We start from the raw sequence: 13,019 nt of genomic DNA on the forward strand, positions 1-13,019 counted from the left end.
AAACCAGTCACCAGAAAAATTTACATTAAAATATGGAAACGATTCTGTACCTGGCAGAAGCAAAAGAATTTCGCTTCTACCTCTATTCCAATTATTTTGGAATTTTTTGCAAGATGGAGTAGACAAGGGTGTGGCAGTTAACACCCTTAGGGTACAGATTGCAGCTCTTTCAGTTTTTCTAGACACCAGTTTGGCAAAAGAACCACTGGTGAGATTTTTGTTAGCCAAGAGTATGGCTACTCCTATTATAAAAAACAGGTTCCCTCCTTGGAACCTAAATAAGGTCTTAGAGGCGCTATCAAAAGACCCCTTTGAACCTATAAAATAAATTTTCTTTAAAATTCCTATCTTTAACCACTTGCCGACTGCCGCACGACTATTTGCGTAGGCAGTCAGCCCCTCACAGGCAGAGTAACGTAGGGGTACGTCGCTAGCCTGTAAGGGTTTTGGGAGCAAGCGAGTGCGCGCCGCCGGAGGCGCGCTCCCGCGCGGTCACGGGCCCCCCCCCCCGTGCGTGTGCCCGGTGGACCCGATGTCCGCCGGGCACTCGCGATCGTCCGTGACAGCGGGAGAAAGGCAGGCGGCTAATGTAAACAAAGCCGCCTGTCAGTTCTCACTGTGTAAGAATGATGATCAAACGGTTCTACTATGTAGGACCGTTGATCTCTGTTCTTACACATCAATCCACAGCCAATCACAGTTAGAAGCACGCCCCTAGGACACACTTAACCCCTCCCCAATACAGTTAACTCCTTCACTGCCAGTGTCATTTTTACAGTAACAGTGCATATATATATATATATATATATATATATATATATATATATATATATATATATATATATATATAGCACTGATTACTGTAGTAATGCCACTGGTAACCCCAAAAGTGTAAAAAATGTCAGTCAAGGGTCCGATTTGTCCGCCGCAATGTCGCAGTCCCGCAAAGAAAATAGCAGATCGCCGCTATTACGCGCTAAAAAAACCCAACAAAAATCTTTCCCTTTGTTAGTAAACACAATAACTTTTGCGCAAACCAATCAAAATACGCTTTTTTGCGTTTTTTTTTTTTTTTTTTTCCAAACATGGTAAAAAAAAAAAAATTGGCCTAAAATGTTAAAAAAATGTGAAAAATATTGTTATTTTTGCAAAATTGACGCTCTTTTTTGTTTATAGCGCATGATCAAAAAATCGCACAGGTGATCAAATACCACCAAAAGAAAGCTCTGTTTATGGGGAAAAAAAGGACGCCAAATTTGTTTAGGTACAGCGTCGCACGACCGCGCAATTGTCCGTTAAAGTCACGCAGTGCCGAATCGCAAAATAGGCCCTGGTCAGGAAGGGGGTAAAAACTTCCGGGGCTTAAGTGGTTAAAAATAACTTTTTTGTTAGCCATCACCACAGCTAGAACAATAGGTGATTTACAGGCTCTGTCTATTAAAGAGCCTTTTATGTTGGTCTTCCCAGATAGGATAGTTCTAAAACCAGACCCGCTATATCTATCCAAGGTAGCATCTTCTTTCCATAGGACTCAGGAGATAAATCTACCTTTTTGTGATAGACCAAAAAATGACAAGGAAAGGGAATTCCATTGTATTGATGTGAGAAGAGCTCTTCTCACTTATTTAGAAAGAACAAAAGCCTTCAGGAGATCAAACCACCTCCTAGTCCTTCATTCTGAACCTAGGAAGGGTTTGCAGGCTTCAAAGCCTTCATTAGTAAGGTGGATTAGGCAAACAATTACCACTTCTTATGAATTATCAGGTCCAACCAAGGTAAAAGCGCACTCAACAAGAGCCTTTGCCACATCCTGGGCTGAGAAGGCAGGAGCCTCATGGGAACAAATCCGCACTGCAGCCACCTGGTCCAGTCATGACACCTTCCTGAAACATTACCGTATTGAAGTACTGTCTCAACAAGACCTAGCCTTTGGCCGAAAAGTCTTGCAGGCAGTGGTCCCACCCTAAGGTAGGCAAGGGATCTCTATTATCCTCTCACTGTTGGGCCGTCCTGGAAAGGCTCGGAAGAAAAGACCGTTACCGGTGAACTAACGGTAGGTTTTTTCTGATACATTAGCAGTTGCTGTCCGCTACAAAGGTATTCCCTCTGTGAAGCGACACACTTTTCAATATGGCTGTGCCACTGCCAGAAACAGTCCTGGAATTTGTTTCCCGCAAGGCTGCAAATACGGTATCTGTGTCGTGGAGTTTTGGATGTCTGGAATGTAGGGATGCACCGATACCGTTTATCAGCGAGTATGAGTACTGATACTTTCGGTCAAGTACTCTTCGATACTGAGTACCGATACTTTGTGGTGCAATTTGCGTCCATACAAAATTAATGGCCGCTAATCGCACTCCAAAGAATTGCATAAAATATGATCAGGCTTGCGGTGTGGTTCCTGTCCAAATCTCATGTGATTTTCCCACACTGCTCCTGTGTAAACCCAGGCTGAAATCGCTATGACCAACCTGGGTTCACACAGGAGCAGTGTGGGAAACTGCATGCGATTCGGACAGGAATGGCACTGCAATCCCGTTCCTATTGCATGTGATTCTTTGGAGAACGATTTGGCACCCATTCCTTTTTGTATGGACGCAAATCGCACTGCAAAGTATGGGAAGCATTTTCATGAGTACTCGTCAAAATACTTGGTGTTAGCACTGGTATTGGTGCATCCCTACCGGAATGTCATCAAATCTGTTTCCTTTTGAAGCCATTTTTTTAATTTTGCAAACTGCCAAAAGTCACGGGGTGCGAAGTCGGGGGAATACGTTTCAGAATAGATTTCTGGGCCAGGAACACTTAAACACCCCATAAAAAAATAACATAAGTCAGCAGCTACAAATACTGTAGCTGCTGACTTTAAAAAAAAAAAACGCACTTACCTGTCCCATGATCCAGCTCTTTGCAGGTCGTCGGGGAAAAAAGAAAAAAATTATAAATGATAAAGAAGGGGGAAGGAGGAAAATCGGAACCCCTTTTGGGTGAAGTTCTGCTTTAAAGTCGAACTATAGGCAAAACTTTTTATTTATTTTTTTTATTTTGGATAGAGTAAGGGAGGGTTATATCCCCTTTCAGATTATTATTATTACTATTATTATATATTTTTTTTTTTTTCACCATCTGTGTCCCATTGGAGAGATTTCCCTCCACTTCCTGTCCCATAGCCAAACAGGAAGTGAGAGAAAATCCCTGCAAATTAACACCTTCCCAACCACACTATATCCAAATGACGGCTTCAGTGTGATCATCCAGTCCTAAGAGGGTGTCATTGGACATCCTCCCAGAACCCCGCCCCCTGCATGCCTCCAGTGGCGTGCCCTGTGACTGCTGTGTCCTTCGGACACAACCGATTACAGGTCGCGGTAAGGCTCTGTTCACAATGGGGCCACCTGTCAAACGACTTAGTCCCCTAACAGGCCGCTGCCTATTCGGTGAAATGGAACCATTCTAATTGGAGCGACTCAAGTCGCTCCGTCTTAGTAAAAGGTCCCTGCACTACTCGGGCGCGACTTGCATTGAGTTCTGTTAAAGAAGTTGTTTGCAAGCCGCAATAGTCGCGCTGTGCAGTGCGGCTTCAAAGTCAGGCGACATTGAATCCACGCTAGTGTGAACCGAGACTAAAGGGCCAATTACAACTGATCGCATGTGACAGCCTCGCCGGTTATCGGCAGTTCTTTCCTCCCACTCTGTGTAAGGAAAGGATTACATCTATTACATCTAAATCTGATTACATCTACGGTTTTTCGTTTTTTGCGCTATAAACAAAAAAATGCTTAAATTTTGAAAAAACACCAATATTTTCTACTTTCTGCTATAAATCATTCCCAATAAAAATTTTTGAAAAAATCTAATTTTTTTTTATTAGTTTAGGCCAATTTGTATTCTGCTACATATTTTTGGTAAAAAAAAAAAAAATCCCATAAAGCATATAATTGGTTTGCGCAAAAGTTATAGCGTTTACAAACTATGGGATAAATTTATGGACGACTTTATTTTTAACTTTTTTTTTTTTTTTTTTTATTAGTAATGGCGGCGATCAGTGATTTTTGGGATTGCGGCACACATTTGATACTAAGTGACACTTTGGGGACCAGTGACATTAATACAGTAATCAGTGCTAAATAATATGCACTGTTACTGTATAAATGACACTGGCAGGGAAGGGGTTAACACTGGGGGTGATTAACCACTTGCCGACTGCCGTCAGTAGATTTACTGCGGCAGTCAGCCCCTCACAGGCAAAGTGACGTTAATTAACGTCACTAGCCTGTGAGGCTCTCGGGAGCGAGCGCCGCCGGCGGCGCGCTCCCGCGCGGTCACGGACCCCCCCCCCCCGCACTTGTGACCGGCAGACCCGATGTCCGCCGGTCACTCTGTGATCGTCGGGGGAGAGGGAGAAAGGCAGGCAGCTTGTGTAAACAAGCTGCCTGTCAGTTCTCCCTGTGTAGAAACGCTGATCATACAGTTCTACTATGTAGAACAGTTGATCAGTGTAACTACACCTCAAGCCACAGCCAATCACAGTTAGAATCACGCCCCTAGGGACACACACAGCCCCTCCCTCTCAAAGTTAACCCCTTCACTGCCAGTGTATTTTTACAGTAACCGTTCATATATATAGCACTGAATACTGTAGAAATGTCACTGGTAACCCCAAAAATGTCAGTCAAGGGTCCGATCTGTCCGCCCCAATGTCACAGTACCGCAAAAAAATCGCAGATCGCCGCCATTACGCGTTAAAAAAAAGCAACAAAAATGACAAAAATCTTTCCCTTTGTTAGTAAACACAATAACTTTTGCGCAAACCAATCAGAATACGCTTCTTTTTTACCAAACATATGTAGCATTAAACAAATTGGCCGAAAATGTTAAAACATTTTGATTTTTACTTTTTTTTTTTTTTTTTTTTTTGGGGAATTTCATATAAAAAAATGTGAAAAATATTGTTATTTTTGCAAAATTGACGCTTTTTTTTTTTTTTTTTTTTTGTTTATAGCGCGTGATCAAAAAATCGCACAGGTGATCAAATACCACCAAAAGAAAGCTCTATTTGTGATAAAAAAAAAAGGACATCAAATTCATTTAGGTACAGCGTCGCATGACCGCGCAATTGTCCGTTAAAGTCACGCAGTGCCGAATCGCAAAATACCCCCTGGTCTTTTAGCAGCCAAATCCTCCGGGGCTTAAGTGGTTAAGGGGTTAAATGTGTTCTCTAGATGTGCTTACTAACTGTGTGGGGGATGGATTGAAGGGGGGCACAGAGAGATTGGTGATTCAGATTAGCTGAATCACACCGTCTTACCCTGCCTCTCTGTTAGGGCCGGCCTCCCACGGTCATCAGAGAAACTGACAGGAGAGCCGCCTAGAATGTAAACAATGTAAGACTGCTCTCCTGTCAGTTTCTCTGATGACCGTGGGAGGCCGGCCCGCTCCTCCCGCGGTCTGCCTCCTGCTGTGTCTGATTCTAATCACAACGGGAGCGCGACTCCAGCATGCACATAATCACATGATTATGGGCAGCTGAGCCGCCCTGCCGCTATAAATCTGCGCGGGGCGGTTGGCAAGTGGTTAAAGTGTGACAGCGCTGGAAGCTGAAAATTGGCCTGGGCAGGAAGGGGGTGAAAGTGCCCGGTATTTAGGCGGTCAGAGTCCACTTCCTGGATGCTGCATATGTTACGGGATCGTAAAGGGATTAATGATGAGCATGCATTTGACTTGTAGCTGCAAAAAATGGCTCCTAGACGACAAATCGTCAGCATTTACATCAATTTAATTGCTAGCTACAAATTGCTGGTAAAAGCTGGCGTTGGCAATTTGTAACTTCAAGGAATCGCTGCTGGAAAATCACCCTTGTGACATCAGGCTAAGAGTGTTGTATTATATATATATATATATTGCATTAAACTGTTATCGGGTTGCTTTTTGTTTTGTGGCATGCTGATATCTGCCCTCTCTGAAATGAAACAAGCAACAGCAATGCTGGGACCACATTTGGTACTTGGATACAGAGATCTCACCATCTCTGTCCTGATAAAAAAAATAAAAAAAAACTTGCGAATGACCAGACCTTGATATTTTAGTTTTGCTTAAAATAACCGTTATTTTTTTTATTGTCTTCATGTTATGGTATAATTTTTAATATGTGCTTTCTGTTTCTTTATAACCTTCTTCTTATTTCCAGCATCAACACCTACGGTAATATGTAACATGTCAAACCCTGCCGAACTGTCAGGAAATGTCACTCTGACATGTGAGATCCATGCGGCTAATCTGGAGGTTCTGCAAATCACTTGGCAGAAGAAGACTGGGAAGGACACTCAGAACATGGTCACCTGCAGTGAGAAGTACGGCACACACATCACCAAACGGTTTAAGAAACATATTCAGGTTCTGGAAGACACTTTACCAAAATCTTCTATAATCCTTACAAAGCTGGAAAAGGAAGATGAAGCCTGCTACAACTGCTTGTTTAATACTTATCCAAACGGTGCCTTTACTGGAGAAGTTTGCCTGACGGATCTCAGTAAGTCCCATTTTGGCAAATTGTTGCATTTGCTATTGTGACCAACATCTACAGCCATTAAGTTATTCAGTGGTGACTGCAGACAGGAACAGAGATGTGTGTCTGTGTTAGTTCAGTACTTAGGCCTCTTGTACACTGCAGCTTGAAAAAGCTCAGTACAGCTTTTTCAGGGATGCATCGAAAAAGCTCAGTACAGCTTTTTCAGGGATGCATCGAAAAAGCTCAGTACAGCTTTTTTTTTTTTTTTTTTTTTTTTCAGGGCTAAAATGCAGTCCATTATTGTAATGTGCCTATACACACAGGTACGTAAACAAGCGGCGTGCATTCTTCAGTAAAAAAATAAATAAATAAAAATCTGCATTTTTGGTCAGTAATTTACGCCTCATGTGCACAAATGCATGAGATTGTATGCAAATGACCATTTACATATTGTGTAGAACAAGAGCGCGAGAATACGTTTTTGTGCATTTGCACGAAAATGCTCGCACGCGGAAATACGCACCCATACGTTCAAAAAAAGTCTGAAAAAGTAGATGCTCAAACAGGAGTATCATGTGCAAGAGGCCTTTGAAAAGTTTACTGCATTGAAAATTGGGCCTATTGGGGGCAGCAAGGCTGATCACCAAAGCAGTTGAGAATGTTTACTCAATATATTGAGTAAAGGTTTACTTAACCACTTGCCGACTGCCCACAGTAATATTACTGCGGCAGTGCGGCTCCCCTGGGTCCTGTCACGTAGTACTACGTGACTGGAGGAGAAGGTGTTTTGGCGGCGCGCTTCCGCTGTGTTTAGACACAGCGGGAGGCGGGCTGTGGGAGGAGAGGCGGCGATTGCCGCCTTCCTCCCGCGAACGTCCGGTAAACAGAGAAGACCCGACTGCTTATGTAAACAAAGCAGGCGGATCTTCTGTGAGACAGTCAGGGACATATCTGAATTTTCTGCTAAGCTGAAACTGCAATCTGTCTGTGCCTGGCATACATTAACCCCGTTGATCACCCCGGTTAACCCCTTCACTGCCAATGGCATTTTCTCTTGCGTCCTCTGACAGTCGCCGCCCACTCATACAGTCTTCACCAATGGGTATTGACCTCTTATCCACAGGAGCAAGCTAGACATAAGACTTGTTAAAAACTAGGGATGCACCGAAATTTCGGCCACCGAAATGCCGAAATTAATGGCCGCTGTGAGGAAGGAGGAGGGCGCAGCGCAAGTTTTAAAAGTCCCGCCTCTGGCCGGCCGCCCGCCTCTCAATGACGTCCCTACTACTACGATGTGTGCATGAATGAAGTGACACACCGGGCGGGAGGGCAGGCGAGCGGCCGCTAATAGATAGAACTATGTGAGCCTTCACTTCACTGTCAGCGGGACTGTATGTGAATGAACTGACCTGACACTGGGCGGGAGGGCGGGGGGAGCGGCCGCTAATAGCTGTAACTATGTGAGCCTTCAGTTCCCTGTCAGGCATGTATCTCCGCTGACAGGGAGGTGAAGTCTCACATAGTTATAGTTATTAGCGGCCGCTCCCCCTGCCCCCCCGCCCAGTGTCAGGTCAGTTCATTCACACACAGTCCTGCTGACAGGGAAGTAAGGTGAAGGCTCACATAGTTATATCTATCGCGGCCGCTCGCCCGCCCTCCCGCCCGTTGTGTCACTTCATTCCATACACAGATCGTAGTAGTGACATCACCGGGAGGCGGGCCACCGGCCAGAGGCGCTTCTTTTGAATGAAGGACACCAGAGGAGCACTCAGCAGAGTGACAGTAAGGAGATTGAATCCTTGGGATGGGGAGGGATGCTGAGCCAGAGGGGGGGGAAGGCGTACTGTCGAGGGGGACGCTGAGGCAGTGGGGGGGGGGGGGGGGGAGAGCTGAGGCAGCTTACCAATGTTATTAGTATTATGCAGCATGAAGGGGTTAATGTATTGCCACTGCTAGTCACTGATGCATTAGTGACCGACCAGTGGCAGTTAATTAACCCCTTTGTGCTGCATTAGTGCAACCAGTATCAGTGCAACCAGTGTTAATTAACACTGATACTGGTTGCACTAATGCAGCACAAAGGGGTTAACTGCCACTGGTCGGTCACTAATGCATCAGTGACTAGCAGTGGCAATACATTAACCCTCTCATGCTCCATAATACAAATACCATTGGTAATTAAATTAACCTCTTGCCAACCCATCACAGTACATATACTGCGACAGGGTGGCAGCGACAGGTGTACGTCGCTACCTGTTTTTGATGTATGCCCCTGTTCTTTCTATTTTAAAAAAATTTGGGGAAAAAGTCATTTTCAGTTTTGGTTTTCGGCCAAGGGCATCCTGCATTTTTGGTTTCGGCCCAGAATTTTCATTTCGGTCCATCCCTATTAAAAACAAAGCAATTTACATAGACACACCTGTAGGGGGCTGTCCCTCTGGTCCAATACCCCCCTGCTATCAGCATTCCCAACTCAGTTTGTCTTCTGCCTAGCAGGAGTAAGATAGGCTATCCCTGTGCTGGGGCTATGGTCTCAGCCTCTCTCTTCTGTTTTTATTACTTTTTTATGCTAGTGTTTTTTCTTTGCACTATTAGATTTTTATTTGTTCCTGCACTTAGTTAGTCGAATCTTTGGAAGACTACAGCGTTGTGGAGCTGGGAATCTCACTGGTCGTCCTGGATTCCCAGGACAGGGGATCTTATGGAATCCCAGCCCGCCATCGCGCGTTTAGCAGGCTATGAGTACACCCTGCCCTCGCAAACGACCTGCCCCTGTCCTCAGGGGCGAACGCCCGTGAGGTGGCCACTTTGCCAGGATGCCTCAGTTGCGGTCTGACCGTGTGTGGCATATGTCCTTTCTTTGGTTGACGGCACCCCCGCCATCTGGGGTGGGAGGTTCCCGTCGTGGAGAGGCGCCCACGCCATCTTGATCTGGTAAGTAGTACACTGTGTGGGATGACAGTCTGCTGGGTCTGTTTTCCCTCCCTCATGTCTGTGTCTGGGGCTGGCATCCTCCTGGTCCCTGCAGGGGAGTTACTGTGTGCGGAACGCTTTGTGGGGGTCTGTGAGGGTCCCTACCCTGTCGTCACTATTTGTGTGGGGGTTCAGACATGTGGCGGCGGACCGCTGCGGTAAAAAAACGTGGGTCCGCCATTTTTGGTGTGGGCGGCTGTCTGGCCTCACTGTGGGCTCTTCAGCAGCCATTTTCCTCTACAGTGTTGGCGCCGTTCGGGCGCCATCTTGTGTGTGGCACGGCTCTGTGTTTACACGTGTCGGCGGCCATTTTCCCGGAGCCTCCTATTGAAATCAATGGGCATCCATTTCTCCTTAGCCTGTGCTTTGCTTGGCCTCTAGTGGTCTGACATCACTTCCTTTCTTGCATACAGAGGAATCGTTCAGCAGCGTGGTAACACTCCTGGGGGTCTTTCTTGCTGTTTTGGGGGATATTCTCTTGCTATTGACTATTTTTTAATATCTGTGGGTGCTTCAGTTATAGTCCTGGTTGCGGTGCATTGCGGTGGGTATCGCCGCCGTCGCGTCTTAAAGGGCCAGCGCCATACAAATTTTTTGTTTATTTTCATGGAGTCCCAGGACAGCAAATTCCCCCCCAGGCTTGGTGGGTGATTCAGGTACGCCTGAATCTTCTTCCCTTACTGCTGCTCTTGCGACTTTAGCGTCCAAGGTGGATTTATTGATGTCAGAACGGGGCTGCTAGCAAAAGGCCTAGGCTTTCACTATCCTCTGATTCATAGTCTGATATGGTTGCCTTGGACAGTATACCCCCTGAGGGGTCTCAGTCCTTCCATTCGGATGGGGAGGCGGAGTATGAGGGTCGGGATGATTCCCCCCCCCTGAGACAGCCAAAGAACGCGCTGCTATGTCTGCGCTTATTTCCTCGGTTAAAGAGACACTGCATTTGGAGGATGAGCCCAACCCGCCGGGTAAGCAGTCCACCTTTGGGACTCGTAGAACCCAGAAAGTGGCACAAGTATTTCCTTGCCCCGCTGAGTTTCACGAAACGGTGAACGAACAATGGCGTAATTTAAAACGCCCTTTTGTGGTACCTAAATGGTTTCAGTTCCGTTACCCTTTCGCGTCTCCTACGGATTCGCGCTGGACTGTGGCCCCTAAGGTGGATCACACGGTGTCAAGGTTAAACAAGGCCACTTTCATGCCCTCGGAGGACTCTCCGGTGTTTAGGGACCCTACGGATAGCCGGGTGGAATCTCTTATTCGCCACGCTTATATGGTGGCGGGTTCTTTGTTGAAACCAATTTTTCGCCTTTTTTTCGCCTCGGTTATGGTGTCTCAGGCTGTGGTTGATTGGGCCCAGGTGCTCAAACGCACCCTGGAGGTGGATTCCGCCCCTCCGACTACTGTGGAGATGGAGGAGCAGATTTGGCAGGCGGTTTTGTACCTGTGTGATGCGGCCTTGGATGAGGCTCCTCTAGCCGCACGGCTGTCTGCTTTTGCGGTGATAATCCGTCGTTTGGTATGGCTGAAGAGCTGGTCGGCTGACCAGTCTTCACGGAAGACGGTGTCTGACATCCCCTATGCGGGGAATTGTCTTTTTGGGGAATCACTGGGTGAATTGGTTAAAGGAGTCACTGGGGGCAAGAGCACTCTGCTGCCCCAGAACCCCAAGGGCAAGTTTTTTCCGCAGTAAGCGGGGCCCTTCTTTTAAACCGAATTAGGGGTCCTTTCGTGCCTTCAAGGCCCAGGACAAGGGGAAACCCTTTAAGGGCCAGGGTGGCCAGAAGAAGCCCTGTGCGGGCAAGTCAAAATCCACCCACGCTGGCTCGGCGGGTCCATCCGCCTCGACCTGAAGGGATGCCCTCACACGTTCCAGGGTGGGGGGACGTCTGCACGGTTTTCTCGATCCTTGGCTGCGGTGGGTTCAGGAAATCATTCGATCAGGATACAAGAGCGAATTCCTTTCGCGTCCAGCGGACAGATTCTTTCCCTCAAATCTTCATTTGACCCCCAGATGGGTTGCACGATCTTCATCGGGCGGTTCAGGATCTTCTCGCCCAGGGGGTGGTCGTCCCGGTGCCTCTTCGGGACAGGTTTCGGGGGGTTTTACTCGAATCTGTTCACTGTGCCCAGAAAGGAGGGCAAGGTGCGTCTGATTCTGGACTTGAAGGCTCTGAACCGCTTTGTGCGGGTTCAAAAGTTCTGCATGGAATCCCTCCATTTGGTGGTGGCCTCCTTAAGCCCGGGAGATTTCCTGGCTTCCATCGACCTCAAGGATGCGTATTTACACATCCCCATATTCGAGGGTCATCAGAGGTACCTCCAATTCGCAATAGCGGAGGAACATTATCAGTTTGTGGCGTTACCTTTTGGTCTCGCTTCGGCTCCAAGGGTTTTTACCAAAGTGCTGGCGCCTGTTCTGGCCCTGTTACGGGCTCAGGGGATTGCGATCTTGGGATATCTAGATGATCTCCTGTTAAGATCGAGTGCCAGCCCGAGTCTGTTACGCAATCTGTCGACTACCGTTCAGATGCTCCAGGAGTTCGGGTGGACCATCAATGTTCAGAAGTCGACCTTGTCCCCTTCTGTTCACCTCCCTTACTTGGGAATGGTCCTGGACTCTGCCCAGGCAAAAGTCTTTCTGCCGGAGGACAAGCTCCGGACTCTACAGGATGAGGTCAGGTCCCTCAGGGACAAAGAATCCTCATCACTCAGGACCTGTATGCGGTCCCTGGGGTTGATGGTAACGGCCTTCGAGGCAATACCGTTTGCTCAGTTACACACGCAATCTCTTCAAGAGGAGATCCTGGCCAGATAGGACAGGCATCCTCAATCCTTGGAAAGGAGGATATCTTTTGAGTCGCCACGTCAGACAGGATCTTCTGTGGTGGCTCCAGTCTCCAGTTCTGACGGAGGGGGAAGTCCTTCCGTCCGTTGTTGTGGATGGTGATCAACACGGACGCCAGCCTGTCGGGCTGGGGTGGCATTCTAGGCATTTTGTTGGCCCAGGGCTCTTGGTCAGAGGTGGAATCCTCCCTACCGATAAACATTTTGGAATTGCGAGCGAACAGACTGTGCTTGCTCCATTGGTCAGGTCATCTTCGGGGCCGCCCTGTGCGGGTGCAGATGGACAACGCCATTGCGGTGACTTGCATCAATCACCAAGGGGGCACCAGGAGTGCCCCCCGGCGGCCCAGGAAGTGACAGAAAATTTTGTCTTGGGCCGAGACGCACGTTCCGGGGATTTCGGCAGTCCACATTCCAGGTGTGGAGAATTGGCAGACCAACTATGAGTCGCCAGACCCTGGACCAGGGGGAATGGTCCCTGCATCCAGAGGTGTTTCAGTTGCTGTGTGCGAGATGGGGAACCCTGGCTGTGGATCTGTTTGCATCTCGGCTAAACAACAAGGTGGGAAGGTTCGTGGCAAGAACGTGAGATCCTCTGGCAGACGCCTCAGGTGCGCTGGTGGTGCCTTGGCATCAGTATCGCCTGATTTATGCCTCCCCCCAAACCCCCCCCCCACCCCCCGATCCAGTT

The 13,019-nt window shown here is 47.6% G+C and overlaps 1 protein-coding gene across 1 annotated transcript in view; it reads left to right on the top strand.

Annotated features, from left to right (window-relative positions):
• The window catches only part of LOC309547938 (uncharacterized protein), a gene marked incomplete at both ends in the record, with an annotated part of 56,114 nt that overhangs the window by 13,008 nt on the left and 30,087 nt on the right, over positions 1–13,019 (top strand). Inside the window, one exon of the mRNA XM_082247936.1 lies at positions 6,188–6,529. Coding sequence (XP_082104062.1) covers positions 6,188–6,529 — 342 coding nt within the window. The remainder of the gene's footprint in view (positions 1–6,187; positions 6,530–13,019) is intronic.

The sequence above is a fragment of the Pelophylax lessonae genome (assembly GCF_965119305.1).
Source record: "Pelophylax lessonae genome assembly, chromosome: 2".
In the NCBI taxonomy this organism is placed as follows: Eukaryota; Metazoa; Chordata; class Amphibia; order Anura; family Ranidae; genus Pelophylax; species Pelophylax lessonae.